A 17,226-nucleotide genomic window follows, 5' to 3' on the forward strand; every position below is an offset into this window, starting at 1 on the left:
CCTCCTTTAGATGTAAAACTGGGGAAAAGCCTAACCTTCCTTCTCAGCCAAGGGTGCATCATCAAAGTAGGGACACTAGCAAATGTTTCTGAGAGTTCTTACAGGACAGCATTGGACTGAATCTTCTGGGGTTGGAAGGGGGAGGAAGCTACTGTCCTAAAGAACAAAAACGATGACTTCTCAGTAGGCCTATGAAAGGGTTTTTTACCTTCTCTTAGAAAATCTTTGACCCTTAAAAAAGATCTGGGGTAAAATATTGTCATACTAATTTAGTTTTCTGCTGAATCCAAGGGCAATATGGTACTTTTTATTGACTTTGTGTTTTTAAGCAATAGGCACACTTAAAGATAATTCACAGACCAAATATAAATCACAGGTTCCCTTCTTTCCCTGATGGAGCCAAGCAAAGCAGCTCTGAGTTTGGAGGCCTCTACCCAGTCAGCCTGAACCCACAAAAGGAAATCTGCATGGGTTGCCTGGAAATGGGGTTAATGCCAGCTAAACAGAAGAAACTATTTCTGTCTCTCTTTCCCCCTTCTTTTTTTAATACTCTTTATTTTATATTGGCGTATAGCCAATTAATAATGTGATAGTTTCAGGTGGACAGCAAAGAGACTCAGCCATACATATACATGTATCCATTCTCCCCACAAACTCCCCTCCCATCCAGGCTGCCACATAACTGAGTAGAGTTCCATGTGCCAGACAGTTCTTTTCCTTTCTTTCAATCTTTCCATCTATCTCGATTGGTTTCTCTGTGTTTGTCCGACTCTCTCTCTGTCTCTTTCTCTCTCATTGAGTTATGCAGATAAAGTTGCACCACAGACCCATGCTCATACTATGGAATAGTTGGGGGCCCAGGCTTGAGGCTGGTCCAGGGTTACACACCAGCATCCCGAATTTAGGCATGTATGTGTATCTTAGCCTGTGAAGGTTTACCATTGAAATTGCTGGGGAAGTTCAGGCCTCAAACCAGATTTAGATAATTGAAAGCCATCATTTGCAAATGGATTAGTAGTTTATACATTTGTTACCCTTGGAGGGTAAGGGTTTGGGGGAGGGGGGCTGGTTTTTCTTTGTTGTGTGAGGACAGTATGTGCTCTTAGGAAAACTAGATTAAGGCCATAAAAAGCCTATCTACCAAGTAGCAGGCCCCTCACCCAGGCTGGCATTAACGAGCAGATGATTAGAAAGCTGGTGTAATTACGTGCTACTGACAGAGCAGGCCCTCGCCTGCAGTCGCTAGAAATGCAGTTAAAAACCTTCGCTCACTGCACTGTTTAATCAAAGAGAATAAGAGCCCTGAATCTTGTCTGCATTAAGAACAAGTTAATAAGTTAATAAATAAGTTCACTCCAGGCACTTGAAATTGTGCAAGAATCATGTCGCTAGAGCAGGGGAGCCTCAGTGGGGCAGATCAAGGGAGATGAGGGGAGACAGAATTATTTCTTTGGCCAAGGGGTCCCTGATGATTTAGGACAGCAGCAACCACCAATTCAGTCTTCCCACTGAAGTGCCGCCCAGGGGAATGTAGGAGGAGGGCACCATGCTGCGGGCCACAAGGCTGTCTCATAGCCCAGACTATTGTCCTGCGTGATGTAAAGCAGGTCACAATCCCTCTGGCCTTAGTTTCCTCATGTTAAAAAAAAAAAAAAAAATGATATCTGTCTTCCCTACAGCACAGGATTTTATTTAAAAGATTAGACAAGGCCGATATAACCACTTTGGAAAATAACTTGGCAGTATCTAAGAAAGGAAAGGTGTCCGTACCATAAGACCTGCCCACCGCACCCCTACGCTACACCTACACTGTATGTCCATACAAAGATTTGTACATTAATGTTTATAGCACCTTTATTCATCATAACCAAAAACTGAAAACAAACATCCACTGAAAGGTGAATGGATAAATAATGGTATCTCTGTGCAGTGGAACATTACTCAGCAATTAAAGGGGGCAAGCCAGAAACATCTACAACAACATGAGGGTTCTGGGAAACACGCTACGTACAAAGAAGGCAGATGCAAAAGAGCACGTGCTCTTGTATGATTCCACTTCCATGCAAATGGAGAGAAGATGATTTCAATATATCGTTAACAGAAAACAGATCGGTGGTTGCCTGGGACTGGGGTGGAGCAATGGGGATTGACTGTTAAGAGCTATAAGAAATTCGGGAGGTTGGATAAAGGAAAGTTCTTTGATTGTAGTGACTGTTACAAGGGTCTGTACATTCATCAAAACATGTATGCTTAAAATGGGTGCATTTTCTATTGGTGGTAATTGCACAAGTGGTAAAAAACCTGCCTGTGAATGCAGAAGACATAAGAGACTCAGGTTTGGTCCCTGGGTCATGTAGATCCCCTGGAGGAGGGCATGGCAACCCACTCCAGTATCCTTGTCTAGAGAACCCCATGGACAGAGGAGTCTGGCAGGCTATGGTCCATAGGGTCGCAAAGAATCAAACACAACTGAAGCAATTTAGCACACAAAGTTGATTTTTTTAAAAAGTACAAACCAAACCAAAAAAAACTCAGATTAGGGGTCTTCAGTTTGGACTACAGTCCTGTACTAGTTCCACTGAGGGGGCCTTTCAGCAAATCACTCAGTATTTCTAAGCCCCTCTGCCCCACAGTTACTAACATGTAGCACGCCAGGCCTCCCTGTCTATCACCAACTCCTGGAGTCCACCCAAACCCATGTCCATTGAATCAGTGATGCCATCCAACCATCTCATCCTCTGTCGTCCCCTTCTCCTCCTGCCCTCAATCTTTCCCAGCATCAGGGTCTTTTCCAATGAGTCGGCTCTTCGCATCAGGTGGGCAAAGTAATGGAGTTTCAGCCTCAACATTAGTCCTTCCAATGAACACCCACAACTGTTCTCCTTTAGGATGGACTGGTTGGATCTCCTTGCAGTCCAAGGGACTCTCAAGAGTCTTCTCCAACACCACAGTTCAAAAGCATCAATTCTTCGGTGCTCAGCATTCTTTATAGTTCAACCCTCACATCCATACATGACCACTGGAAAAACCATAGCCTTGACTAGACGGACCTTTGTTGGCAAAGTAATGTCTCTGCTTTTGAATGTGCTATCTAGGTTGGTCATAACTTCCCTTCCAAGGAGTAAGCGTCTTTTAATTTCATGGCTGCAGTCACCATCTGCAGTGATTTTGAAGCCCAGAAAAATAAAGTCAGCCACTATTTCCACTGTTTCCCCATCTATATGCTGTGAAGTGATGGGACTGGATGCCATGATCTTCGTTTTCTTTTTTTTTTTTTTTTTTATTTTTAAACTTTACATAATTGTATTAGTTTTGCCAAATATCAAAATGAGTCTGCCACAGGTATACATGTGTTCCCCATCCTGAACCCTCCTCCCTCCTCCCTCCCCATACCATCCCTCTGGGTCGTCCCAGTGCACTAGCCCCAAGCATCCAGTATCGTGCGTCGAACCTGGACTGGCAACTTGTTTCTTACATGATATCTTACATGTTTCAATGTCATTCTCCCAAATCTTCCCACCCTCTCCCTCTCCCACAGAGTCCATAAGATGGTAACAATAACCTGGTGTACGAGACAGCAAAAGAGACACTGATGTATAGAACAGTCTTATGATCTTCGTTTTCTGAATGTTGAGCTTTAAGCCAACTTTTTCACTCTCCTCTTTCACTTTCATCAAGAGGCTCTTTAGTTCCTCTTCACTTTCTGCCATAAGGGTGGTGTCATCTGCATATCTGAGGTTATCGGTATTTCTCCCGGCAATCTTAATTCCAGCTTGTGCTTCCTCCAGCCCAGCGTTTCTCATGATGTACTCTGCATATAAATTAAATAAGCAGGGTGACAAGATACAGCCTTGACGTACTCCTTTTCCTATTTGGAACCAGTCTGTTGTTCCATGTCCAGTTCTGACTCTTGCTACCTGACCTGCATACAGGTTTCTCAACAGGCAGGTCAGGTGGTCTGGTATGCCCATCTCTTTCAGAATTTTCCACAGTTTATTGTGATCCACATAGTCAAAGGCTTTGGCATAGTCAATAAAGCAGAAACAGATTTTCTGGAACTCTCTTGCTTTTTCCATGATCCAGTGGATGTTGGCAGTTTCATCTCTGGTTCCTCTGCCTTTTCATTACTGTTAATTATTATCACTACCCCATTTTGCAGATGAAGAAACCAAAACCCAGATTTCCTAATCCTGCTGGCATGTCTCATCTTAGTTCTGTATGATTTGGGGGTTTCTGAGCTGGGATTCAAAAGAATGAATTCCCCAGGAATGAAAGTAAGTGGGCAATTCAGAAAACTATCAGAAATCCTAACATTAGCAAACTTTCATTTGAAGGGACTTGTTGATTCCTTTTTAATGGGAACAGTCAGAGCATTCTAGACTGGGGAAGAAAACCATCTTGGGATGCAGGGTCCATTCTCCAGTGTTTTTATAGAGAAAAGCAAATGTTAAATGAACATTTAGAAAATTCTGGGAGAGGAAAGAAGTCATATGCAGGTAGCCTAGCTGGGCAGCTGGGAGGCCAAGTGCAGAGGACTCACAGGCTTTGAAGAGGCTGTGTGTGGAGGTGGCTGGGGGCCCAGTACTGCCTCAGCCCCCACTGGGAGCCTGGGAGGCTTGTTTATGCCTTTGCTCTGGGTCCCAAACCTTCTGTGGCCCTAAAGGTGGCGGGTCTGACCAATGACTTGAAACAATCAGGATATCTGTTTTGCTTTGTTTTGTTTTAAACTGCCTTTATTCACAAGCAGAGTGTTGATGGTGGGTCTGCTACCAGGGGCTGCCGAGAACAGGCATTCTCCACGCTGCCTGCAGGTTCCCCTCACCTGCAGTGTGGGGCAGAGAAGGCGCTCTTGCACCCTGGGTGCATGCATGGATTTGGCTGGTGCCCCGTGGAGCGGCTTCCTCTCGTTGACCTTGAGGGGAAAAAAGGGCAGGTGTGTTCTTGGTTTCTGCTCACAGCTGAGCCGGTGTGAGCTGACCTGTCAAGGGTTGGCCATGGCCACTCCCTCACAGCCAGCCTAGGGACATCAGCTAACCTCTCTGGACCACCTTCCCCATGTTTAACATGAAGTGTTGGGCAAGACGCTCTCAGCGCCCTTCCAGCTCATCCTTCCACATCTTTTCCCATACACTGCCCTCGCCTCCCTGACCTCAGGCCCCGTTTCTCCTCCCCTAGTGTGCACCAAGGGTCAGGTGGTGAGCGGCCAGTACCGGATGCTTGCCAAGCACGGGGGCTATGTGTGGCTGGAGACACAGGGGACGGTGATCTACAACCCTCGCAACCTGCAGCCCCAGTGCATCATGTGTGTGAACTACGTCCTGAGGTGAGCGTGCGAGGGCTGGGGGCCGCAAGGCTGGGGGTAGGGTGTTCCTGAGGCTGACAGTGCAGCCCAGGGACACCAGGCTCCTCAGAACCCGGGCACCACATCTTAGAGTCCTTGGCGGTGGGCATCCTGGGGACGATGGGACATTGGGATTTGCCTTTGACGGCGCTTTTCCTGCCCCTTGCCTCTCGTCTGTCATCTGTCATGCCTCCACCCTATGTGAGGGAGACAACTAGAACATAGATGAAGCCTAACCTGTTTTCTGAATGAGGATCAAGGGAAGAGAACTGCTCATACTTTTGGGGAGAAGAGGTAACACCCTAGCTATGTAGAACTTGAGAAGACAGCTGGAGAAAGGCAGTGCTGGGGTGAAACAAAGGCAGAAGCCTTCAGGTCTGTGCACACCACACAGTCCATGTACAACATAAAAGCAGCATCCAAGACAGATACATACTGTGAGGCGCTCTTGGCATCGCTAGGCTCCAGGACTCCAAACCACCACTGTGCAGTTCTTTACAAAATGCTAACACCCTGTCCATACCCATGGTTTTATCTGAGAGGCTCAGCTGTCAGGGTTGCAGTGTGTCTGGGAGAGCCAAAGGGTTCTGATGGAAAATGTGGAGGGTCTGAAGCTCCCTCTCATCTCAACAGTGAAATTGAGAAGAACGACGTGGTGTTCTCCATGGATCAGACAGAGTCACCGTTTAAGCCGCACCTGCTGACCATGAACAGCATCTTTGATAACAGTGGCAAGGTGGCTGTGTCTGAGAAGAGCAACTTCCTATTCACCAAGCTGAAGGAGGAGCCCGAGGAGCTGGCCCAGCTGGCACCTACCGCAGGAGATACCATCATTTCTCTGGATTTCGGTGGGTGCATCTTAGCTAGGCTGAGGCTATCAAACTCTCTTTGGGTGGGAGGATTTCCCTTAAGCAGAGCTGCCGTGTGCCTTCTCTGAGTCTTGCTAATCATCCATTAGTGTGGCCAGACCCTGTGCTGTGCACATACACTCACCATGGCTCAGGACTGCCGTATATCTGATCTCTCAAGGCACTGATCCGGGTGGGGTCTGGTCGATTCTGCATCATGGGCAGTAGGAGTCTGAGAGGAGAGGTCTCAGGGATCTGCTCTGCAGCCATGGGCGTATTTTTGCAGAGTGGGCAGATCTCCACCTTGAAAGACAGATTGTGTGTTGGGGCAAAAGGCTGCTATATTGAAATAATGTTGGGAAAAATCATCCCAGAAACTTGGATGGAGAAACAGATTTGGGCCCAGCAGTAAGTCCTTACATGCACGTCTTTAAACGTTTACCTGTCCCCTGGGGATGCGAGTCCTGGTGGCCCCAGCAGGGTTTCCAGCTCTTGACCCTTGCTGTGTACCTGCGAAGCCCCTTCCTCCCTATGTGGCAACTGACCACCATCACCCCAAGCCTTACTGTGGCCACTCAAGGAATAGCTACACCTCCCTGTACTTGCTCTGAACTGGCTTGGCCTTGCTAGACATGTTCTTGAGAAGCCACAGGGGAATTGTGACTGCAGAGAGTCACAGAGGGCAAACCTGGGCCAAGCAGTCATGCAGCGTCCCAGTTTTGTGGCAATAACAAGGTAACTTGCCCAGTTCTCATAACCTCCTCCTCTGCATTCTAGATTACCCTTCAGGGAAGAGAGGCAACTGATACATTTAATCTCTGAAAGTTAGCGGCTCCAAGAGGGTGTTCCCATTAAACAGAGTCTGTACATTGAAGCAGAGCCTCGGTTGAAGGCCTCTTTAACCCAACTGAGCCTCAGTGCACCAGGGCCTAGCCCAGGTGCACTGCAGACCCTTTTAGGAACTCTTGTGCATCCTTCGGGCTTCCTCTGTCCTGGCAGTGAGCCCGGTGGTTGTGGGTGCTAACCAAGCCAGGCCCTATCTCCACAGGGACCCCGAACTTTGAGGAGTCCTCAGCCTATGGCAAGGGCATCCTGCCCCCAGGCCAGCAGTGGACCGGAGAGGTGAAGAGCCACGGCACCCACAGTGAGGCCGGGAGCCTGCCCGCCTTCACTGTGCCCCAGGCGGCCGCCCTGGGGAACAGCACCCCCAGTGCCAGCAGCAGCAGCAGCTGCTCCACGGTGAGTCCCCCGCCTTGGGTTGAGGTCATGGAGAGGGTGAGCTCCTCTGGCTGCTGCCGGATGGCTGAGTGGACAGGCCAGGCCCCAATGCTGTGCTCCTCTTCCTCGGGTTTCCTGCAGACCCCAAGGGTGGCCATGAGACTTGCCTGCCACATATTAGATGCTTGCTGTTGGCACTCCACCCCCATCTACAGAATAAGGTCCTTGGAGACAGGGGCTAAGTCACTCAGAGCTGTGAGCCCTGAGCTCAGTCTCCATGCAGGACAGTAACCATCCTGCTGGGTGCAAAGAGCCTGGCCAGCCATGCCTCTGTCTGGCTTGTTCTTCAAGACAGCCTCATTTTATGGTGAGGAGACTGAGCTTAGAGAGTTTCACATGGCTCATATGGAGTGGCCTCTCTACAAATCCTGTTCCATGGACTGGAGTTGACTCTGTGGGTTCAGAGATGTATTTCTCCTTCCACCTTGGACTTCTGGGGAAAGCAGTGCCACAGCCTTAACTTGGTCACCTTCCTTCCTGGCCCCTAGCCCAGTAGCCCTGGAGACTATTACACATCTCTAGATGACAATCTGAAGATTGAAGCAATCGAGAAGCTCTTTGCCATGGACACAGAGGCGAAGGACCAGTGTGGCACCCAGGTATGTAGCCATGGAGAAGATTGGGATGGTGCACCAGGCCCACCAGCTGCTGCCGGTGAAGGCTTACGTCCATGCTCTGCAGCCTCGGCCCTTTGTTGCAAAGACTAGTGGGAAAGCTTGGCCAACGCCATGGTCCCTTAACTGGGTGAGAGTGCAGGGAAATGGAGCCTGTGGTCACCTGCTCCTCCCACTTCTGCCCTCTGCTTTACCCGTGTCAAATCCAGCTCTTTTTACCTCTCCATATATTTATATCCTACTAACTTGGATATTTATTAGAGCTCAGAATGCCAAAACTACAACTGAACGTTTCTTTAACGAGCTCTGCATTTAAAAAGCATGTCCAGATGCATAAGACTTTTCTAGGCACAGGGAACAATTCCCTTTACAAACATTTTCATTTTAGGATTCTTTGAAATAACGTATGTTAAACACATTTTAAAATGACATCTGACAAATTTTTATTTACATATAACTTTTCAGAAACATATTACATAAGGCCAAACAGTCTTGTAAAACCTGTGTAAACAGGCTAGGGTGTGGGTGGATGGTAAGTATGTCACAAAACCCAAAGGAAATGTATTAATCCCTGTTTGTCTTACTCTGGGTTATTCATCCAAATTTCTGCCTTGCCTCCTCAGTTTGTGTCTTTATTCTGCAATCTTTCCCTACTTCAACCCTGCACTTTCTTCTCTGAACTCTAAGATTTATTCCTTGAAAAGAGAAAGTGGGTAACTGGCTGCTGCTTCTCTTTAACCGTTTCATGTCATTGTAACCATTAATAAGCTACCTCCCCCAGTGAGGGGTGAAATGTTTGTTTTGCTGCATCTGCTTGTGAGAATTCCCTATGGTGCCCATACAGGGAACCTGGGGGCCATCTCTGAGTCCTTGTTGATCTGAATGAAGGTCCCACAGAGAGCACTGGGCCACGGTTACCCTACGAGCTGTCCACAGATACACTCTGGGCACGGGCGGGAGATGAGGACAAAGCTGCCCTTGGCCCCCAGGAGCCATCGTGCTCATCAGAGTAGGCAGGAAGGAAGAGGTGGGGTCGACACCAGTGGGGTGTGTGGAAGAATGACTGAGTGGAAGGAGATGCGCAGGAAGGCTGGTAGCACTTGTCAGAAGACCTTCCACACTTTGAAGACACATCTGTGTTTTCCTCTCTTGGGCCCCCAAGACCTTGGCGCTGCCAGGCTGTGCAGGAGGAATGCCTCGGGCGGGAGCGGGGGTATGAGGGGCTAAGATGAGACAGCGTCCTTGAGGCAGCGCCCACTGCTGAGCTGCTTTGCCCCTGCTCTGTGTCTTCTAGACTGACTTTAACGAGCTGGATTTGGAGACCCTGGCACCTTACATCCCCATGGACGGAGAGGACTTCCAGCTTAGCCCCATCTGCCCTGAGGAGAGCCTCCTGCCGGAGACCCCCCAGTCGGCCCCCCAGCACTGCTTCAGCACCATGTCAAACATCTTCCAGCCACTGGCTCCGATGGCCTCTCACAGCACCTTCCTCCTGGACAAGTATCAGCAGCAGCTGGAAAGCAAGAAGACGGAGCCTGAGCAGCGGCGTGTGTCCTTCGCCTTCTTTGACGGTGGGAGCAGGGTGTCCCTGCTGCAGTGCTGTGGTCAGACCTACACCCCCCTCTCCTCCATGGGGGGCATTTCCAACACCCAGTGGCCCCCTGACCCACCACTACAGCTGGGGCCCACGAAGTGGCCTGGTGAAGACCGGCACGCAGAGGCCGTGGGGGCAGCGCCCCTGGGGCTCCCCCCCGCCACACCCCATCTCGCCATGCTCAAGAAGAGGTCAGTGACGGAGATGCTGGGCTGCTTCAGCTAAGGCTGTGCAGTATGGGGGAGGAGGTACAGACAGGTGCCCACTAGGGGCAGGTATGGGGCTCCAAAAGGCCCCTGGCCCCATCCCCAGTTTCCATCCGACAGAGGTGCGATATGCCGCTTAGCCTTCTCTCAACTCTGAGAGCTTGGGCTTTAGGGGACTCGCCCTAAGATATGTGAGGCCTCGCGTGGGACACATTTTATCAGAGCTGGAGACCAAGAGAGGCCTGCAGACAGGGAAAGAAGTGGCTTCCTGAACTACCTCCTAGAGTGCTTTTTTATTCAGAGTTCATTATCTGAGCCACAGACCGCCCACACACACAACACGGAGGGACATTTCCTCATTCGAGCGTGGAAGCCCAGTTGAGGAAAGTGAAAAGATGCCCCTGCCTTCCGCCTGACTGGCTGCCGGAGCCCAGCACTGCCCTCCCCGTCCTGCCTCCTCCCAGCATCTGCCAGTATCCACCACCCCACAAGGCCCTTCCAACCCCTGGGAGCTCCCCTGGCTGTCCCATGGTTGGAACAGACTTCAAGTTCCCAGGGCCCATTGGTTAGGCTTCCCTGAGGCCCTTGCCTTTTACAGGGCATCCTCCCTTGTCCCTGGTGGGGAGCAGTCCAAGCAGAGCAGGGGAGATGGGGCAGAAGCGGCCCTCGAAAGACAGCTGTCACCGAGCTGGGCAGCCACAAACCAGGCCAGGACCAAAGGCCGCCGGGGGCCAGCCCGGCAGACGGGCACGTGTCGGGGGAGGTGCAGACAGCTGAGCCATCAGTGTCCACCAGGCAGAGCGCACTGAGAACAGGGAGAGCTCCAGCCCAGGCCCTCGCCCCCTCCTCCAGGACTCGGCCCTGGGGGAGACTGCCCTCCGGGGAGGACCCTGGGCCCGTGGCGCCCCAGACTCTCTCACGCCCTCTCTCTCTGGCTTGGCAGGTCTGCCAAGGGCTTCGGGCCTCAGGGTCCAGACGTGATGAGCCCAGCCATGATTGCCCTCTCCAACAAGCTGAAGCTGAAGCGACAGCTGGAGTACGAGGAGCAAGCCTTCCAAGACATGAGTGGGGTGAGCCATCTCCTGGGGGCATTGCCGCAGGTTCTCCATAGCCCTGGGGAAGGCTGGGTGGGAGCCGGGGCTGAATGTAGAGACCCGGGCTGACAGGGAGGGTCTCTCAGAGCAAGCAGGGCCCGCCTCACCCCAGCGCAGTTTGGGACTGGGTTCTCTGGCCTCTCCCTCTATGTCTGCACTTCCACATGCAGGGGGATCCGCCAGGCAGCAGCACCTCGCATTTGATGTGGAAGAGAATGAAGAGTCTCAGGGGTGGTGGGACCTGCTCTTTGATGCCGGACAAGCTGCCAAATGCAAATGTCCCTAATGGTGAGCACAGTCCTGGTCCGTGGCGGGGTCGGGTGGGGAGAGGGCATTTGCCAGTGGAGCAAGGGGTTTAGCTCCGGGCCCACCCTGGTTCTTCTCTCTCTCACCACCTGAGGGTGACATGGTCAGAAATCTCTGGGTTCCTCCTGTGGAGGAAGAGGGATGCTGGGGGTGTCACAGTCTGTCCCATCAGCCTGACATTGGCCTTTTCAGATGAGTTCATCCAGAATCCCGTGAGGGGTAGGAGCCAGCCCCTGAGACACTTATCACCGCCACAGCCTCCGTCTGCCACGAGCCCGGGGGAGCCCACCAAGAGTGGGTTCCCCGCTCAGTGTTACGCCCCCCAGTACCAGGACTACAGCCTACCCGCGGCTCACAAGATGTCAGGTGGGTGCACTCAGGAACAGGCGTGCTGTGCCAGGGCCTGGGCGTTGTGGGAGGGTGGGAGCCAGGGGATGGAGAAGGTGGCAAATCTCAGCACAAGGATGAACTTGCTCATGCAAGGCAGCTGCCTTGAGAGGGGTGAGCCCTCCTCTCCCCAGGGGACCACAAAGAGACTGGAAGTCCACCTGTCCACAGGGCTGTAGAAGGAGCCCTCCAGTGACTAGGTGACACCCAGGGCTATACCCTGTAAGAGCCCCAGAGCCTATGCCTTTTGCTCAGTTCTTCGTGTTACTGTAATGCCTGATGCAGTGACCTACTGGGGCATCACGCTGAGATGAGGACGCACTGCTGGGAGGACAGGCACGCTTGCCCTCGGAGGGGATCTTGCTTTCTAGGAGGACTGGCCACCCAATGCCTGCCTCTTACCCACCTTAGTCTATCAGCATCCTATGTAATATGTTATCACAAAAAGGTTGCTATGTAAACAGGAATGTAATTCATACTTTGGGTGAAACATACCAAACTCCTTCCCCAAAAGAGGGTCATTTCCTCAGCACTATGGTTTGAGACAGACTGCTGTTCAGTGCTTCAGAGTCCAGGCTTTAGAGTCACAAGATAGTCCTGGGCTTACATTTCAGCTTTGCTCCTTACCTACCTTAGGTTGGAGTAGTAGCCTGCACATTTAATTTAGAGGCCTGCATGCAAAGTGTGGGCTTCCCTGCTGGCTCTGTGGGTAAAGAATCCACCTGCTAATGCAGGAGACTCAGGTTGGATCCCTGGGTCAGGAAGATCCCCTGAAAAAAGGAATATCAAACTATTCCAGTATTCTTGCCTGGGAAATCCCATGGACAGAGGAGCCTGGTGGGCTACAGTCCATGGGTTGGCAAGGACTCACCATGCCCACACCTGTGCAAAGTGTATATGTTCATGTATATGTTTGCATGAAGTGGTAGTCAGCATTATTATCCCTGCTGTGAACCTAGGAAACTCATTCTTTTCAGGGGAAAATAATTTTTTTTTAAATTTAGGTCGGTTCTGAGGGTGAGTAAAAGAAGAGGGGATTAGAAAAGGATGATGAGCAAGTACCCCTTTCTACTGTGGGGCTGCAGCCAGCCATGAAACACACCCAGTCCACAGGAGAGCAAGGATGAGTGGGGGAGGCAGGCATGGACCCTAGGAAGTGGCTGAGATGAGGACTGAAGGAAGAGAGGGCCCGGGGGCTGAGATGTTTCACGTAAGTCAGGAAGGGAAGCAGGGATTCACATCACTGGGGCCAGTGAAGGGCTTCTGGGTCTGCCTCCAGGCACCCAGGCCCTCTCTTCCCTGGAGGTGGGAGGTGGGAGGTGGGCTGGGAATGTCCCCTTATCTTCCTTCTCAGCAGGAGAGGAGCAGCCAAGGGTGGGGATCCTGAAACTGAAGTCAGGCCTTTGAAGGACCTGTGTGTGTGTGTGTGCACGTATGTATGTACGTGCCCATGTGCTTGTGGCACATGTGTATGATATGAGTGCATGTAGATGTGTGTGCAAGTGTGTGCAGACACCAGCTGGTTCAGAATTCCATTTCTCTGCTCGGCCTTCCCTCCAGCTGCCAGTGCACGGGGGGCAGGCTCAGTCAGCAACTCTGAGCCTTGCCCAGGCACTGGCTCATGCCTCCACCTCCCAGGCCAGGAAGCCTTCGTGGGGACTCCTTCCACCCGCCCCCCCCACCCTCTGAGCCCTTCCCGGTCCTATCTGCATTGTGCACTCTGTCCCTGCCTTGGGTCTCAGCCCCTCACCTGATGAGAGAGGCAGACGGGCTATCTGCTGGGTCCCTGCTCCGAGCACGGGGTAGGTGACTAGGGAAAGACAACACTGAAGAGTGAAATGAGGGCTGCCCCACTGTGCCCCGGAGTCAGGAAAACTGGAAGCGCCTCCTGCTCTGTGAACCCGCTGCGTCCCTGCTAGCCTTTTAGGGAACAGACCCTCCCCACACGGTTGATGCAGGGCTTTTAAACGACAGCACTCTCTCTCTGTTCAGGCATGGCAAGCCGGCTGCTCGGACCCTCGTTTGAGCCCTACCTGCTGCCGGAACTGACCAGATATGACTGTGAGGTGAACGTGCCTGTTCCGGGAACCTCCACGCTCCTCCAAGGAGGGGATCTCCTCCGAGCCCTGGACCAGGCCACCTGAGCCAGGGCCGCCCGCCGACAGGCACCCTTCCCACGCCGTCCCACCAGCTTCACGTTCTCCGTCTGTTTTTTGCAACTAGGTATTTCTAACACCACCACACTTTTTACAAGATATACTCACCTGGCAAACTTGTCCAGGTCACCGAGTAGTGGCCTTTTTCTGAAGATGCTCACTTTATTATCCATATTTTTAAAATATAATTGTTTTACCTATGTTTTGCTCTGTCAATGGAAATGTTCTTAAATTTTATAAGATTTTTCTTTCCCCAAATCCTAATTTATAATATTCATGGGTCTCTCTCACACACAAACAATATTCATATTAACAAGTTTGGTGTATGTGTGTTCTCCTTTCGGGAAAGCTTTGGCTTCATTTAACTAAAACTAGATTTTGTTGTTGTTGCCAAAGAGAAACAAAATAATCTTGCTTTCTAAGCTTGATTTTTGGCCTCTCTCAGCCCTTTCTTTTTTAAAACTAATCACTGTATTGTAAATGTCCATCTTTTTTTTTTTTTTTTTAAGCCAACTCTCTGCTCTAATTTTGATATGACTTTTGGGGGTAAAAAAAGAAATGAAATGTGAAGGGTAAACTCCATTGTGTGTGGTTATCTATGAAAGTTGCACAGTACGGCTTTTCTTAAACTGGTGTTTTTCCCCTGCATTTGGTGGATTTTTTTTTAATTATTATTCAAAAGCATAACTGAGTTTTTTAAGAAAAAAATTTATATCTGGGTTAAGTGTTTATCATATATATGGGTACTTTGTAATATCAGAAACGGAAATGGAATCCTGCTCACAAAATCACTTTAAAATCTTTTTTAAGCTGTTTGATCTTCTTTTTCCTGATGTTGCTGACACTGCAGAATTGTACAGAACTCCCACGGGCCTGTACTAACCTTGCTCAAGGTCTCTCGCTGTTGGCTTTTTGCTTTCGGGATATGCCATAGGCGTGACAAATAATCCAGAAAGTGGAATCATTAAGTGGGAGCATTGCGAGCTGTCTTCTCCTTGTGTTCTATATGTATTTTGTATGTATGTATGTATGTATTATTATTACTGCCAAGAGGGTCTGATGGCACGTCAGGGGTCGGGGTGGGACGATCTAAGGGAGGGGAAGTGCTTTAACTCTTTTTAAGATTTTGTTGCCAGCCCTTCAAGTGCACTGAGCTATGTGACTCTAATGGTCTTTCATGTGGCACATTTGGATACTTCCAGAACTACCATGTGGTGGTTTAGATGGGAATTCACGATACGGTGCAGATTCAGAAACAGTACAGTGATCCAGTGCACGTCCCGCTCACCACCTTGGAGCCCATGGAGTTGAACCGGGGGTGGGGTGAAGGTGTAGAAAGGGGGCCCTTGGTCCTGACCAGCCTCATCCTCATGCCCCTTCCCAATGGGGCCAGGCCCTCAGATCACCCTGCAATGTCAAGGTGCAGCAAGCGGACCTCCGGGGATGGCCCCTGGGCCTCCTTGAGGTCTGTCTGTTCCCAGAAGTGACGTATAGAGGTAGGAGGCACTGCAAACAGTCTCCTAAAAGTGCCTTGTAACTCCCCAGTAAGAGGGACAGTATCACTTGTTTCAGAATACTGGCCACATGGAACTCTTCCATCATGGGTACAACGACCAAGTTTCTAGAAACACACAAAGCAAAACACAGCAAACCGAGAATCTGGTAAGCCTGGATGAACTTACTGCCCAAAACAAAACAAAATTTAAGTTTCACAAGAAAAAATTACCTAGTCACTGTGTCGCCCAAATTGTCCTTTAGCACCGCAGCCTGCCTTACGCACAGTGGGCGGCACAACCTGAAGGGCTACTGACGTGTAAGCGCTGGTGTTTGATTTTCTGTTTGCCTCAGCATTAAGGGCATTTTACCCTTGCAGTTTTACTAAAACACTCTGAAAAAATATTCCAAGCTTCATATTAACCTTATCTATCAACATAATGATTTCGTGAACATTATTATTTTGTCAAATTCCTACTGACAATGTTATTACTATATGGGAGCTTAACTTTATAAGGAAATGTATTTTGACACTGATATCTTATTAAAGTATTCTGATCCTACCACTGCTGGTGGCTTTTGTTTTTGGTGGATTGATCATGGGCTGCACCATTATAAAGTCAACTATTGAGTAGTTTACAGAAAATGAACACAGGCACTGATCTTTGGGAGACAACTGACAGGAAGCTGGATGAAGGAAAAAGAGGCTATTATTAAACCTTTCCAACTGTCTAAGACCAGGAAGCCATGCTACATCATCCATATTTCTGCAGGTGTTGTTCTCTCTGCCACAGGCCCCTTTTTCTGTATTCTAGGAGGGCACCAAGAAAAGAAGTCATGGTCCCTGCCTTCAGAAAATTACGGGAAGGATTTTGAGAAATAAAAAAATTTTTTAATGCAGGTGGCTTAGGAGTAGGTGGCTTCCCTGCTAAAGAATCTGCCTGCAATGCAGGAGACCTGGGTTTGATCCCTGGGTCAAGAAGATCCCCTGGAGAAGAAAATGACAATCCACTCCATTATTCCTGCCTGGAAAATCCCACAGACAGAGGAGCCTGGCGGGTACACTCTGCACTCACGCAGTCATTTCAGTGTGTCCGACTGTTTGCGACCCTGTGGACTGTAGCCCACCAGGCTCCTCTGTCCATGGGATTCTCCAGGCAAGAATACTGGAGTGGGTTGCCACTTCCTACTCCAAGGGATCTTCCCGACCCAGGGATCTAACCTGCATCTCTCATGTCTCCTGCATTGGCAGGTGGGTTCTTTACCACTGTGGGGTCGCAGAGAAACACAACTGAGCGACTAACACTCAGGAGTAGGTGTGTGCCTACGTGGCCAGGTGTGCAGGAGCAGCAGCCTGCAAGAATTAACAATAGATCAGCCACTGGGGTTCCTCCTGACTCTAAATACATTCTCCTCCAGGCATGCAAAACTCACCTTCCCAGAGCTTACCTTGCCTAACAGCCTCCAGATAAGAAGTCCCTCTTTTGAGGGGTGGGGACATGCAGACCCAAAGCTGAGGAAGGAGGCAGCCCCTCTTGGTGAAGAAGGGCCAGCCCTGGCTCCCTGTGATCTGAGTAGGGCAGAATTTACCCTCTCCTGAAGCATGGTCTCTAATGAAGATTTCAAACTGGAGTTGAGGGGTGAAGTGTGGGTTTCGCTAGAGATACAGTGCAGGCCCATTTCCTTCACAACATACAAGATTCAACCCTCTGTAGCCCTGTTCTCCTCAGTCCCTGCCCACCCTCTGCTTTATGTGAAAAAGAACTTTTATTCTTTTTGGCCACATTGCAAGACACATGGGATCTTAAGTTTTCCCAATCAGGGATTGAACCCATGCCTCCAGCATTGGAAGCACAGAATCTTTTTTTTTTTTTTGAGGGGGAGGGGGCTGCGGGTTAACCAGGTTCT

General features: G+C 50.0%; 1 protein-coding gene across 2 annotated transcripts in view; it reads left to right on the forward strand.

The window, feature by feature from the left end:
* The window catches only part of EPAS1 (endothelial PAS domain protein 1), a 92,600-nt gene extending 76,719 nt beyond the window's left edge, over positions 1-15,881 (forward strand). For both annotated transcript variants that reach the window (XM_019970094.2, XM_019970095.2), the window contains exons 8-16: positions 5,176-5,323; positions 5,975-6,189; positions 7,238-7,428; positions 7,956-8,066; positions 9,376-9,866; positions 10,825-10,951; positions 11,146-11,263; positions 11,474-11,647; positions 13,661-15,881. In XM_019970094.2, coding sequence (XP_019825653.1) covers positions 5,176-5,323; positions 5,975-6,189; positions 7,238-7,428; positions 7,956-8,066; positions 9,376-9,866; positions 10,825-10,951; positions 11,146-11,263; positions 11,474-11,647; positions 13,661-13,812 — 1,727 coding nt within the window. In that variant the 3' untranslated portion in view covers positions 13,813-15,881. The remainder of the gene's footprint in view (positions 1-5,175; positions 5,324-5,974; positions 6,190-7,237; positions 7,429-7,955; positions 8,067-9,375; positions 9,867-10,824; positions 10,952-11,145; positions 11,264-11,473; positions 11,648-13,660) is intronic.
* Positions 15,882-17,226: the final 1,345 nt, after the last annotated feature.

The sequence above is a fragment of the Bos indicus genome, chromosome 11 (assembly GCF_029378745.1).
Source record: "Bos indicus isolate NIAB-ARS_2022 breed Sahiwal x Tharparkar chromosome 11, NIAB-ARS_B.indTharparkar_mat_pri_1.0, whole genome shotgun sequence".
Lineage (NCBI taxonomy): Eukaryota > Metazoa > Chordata > Mammalia > Artiodactyla > Bovidae > Bos > Bos indicus.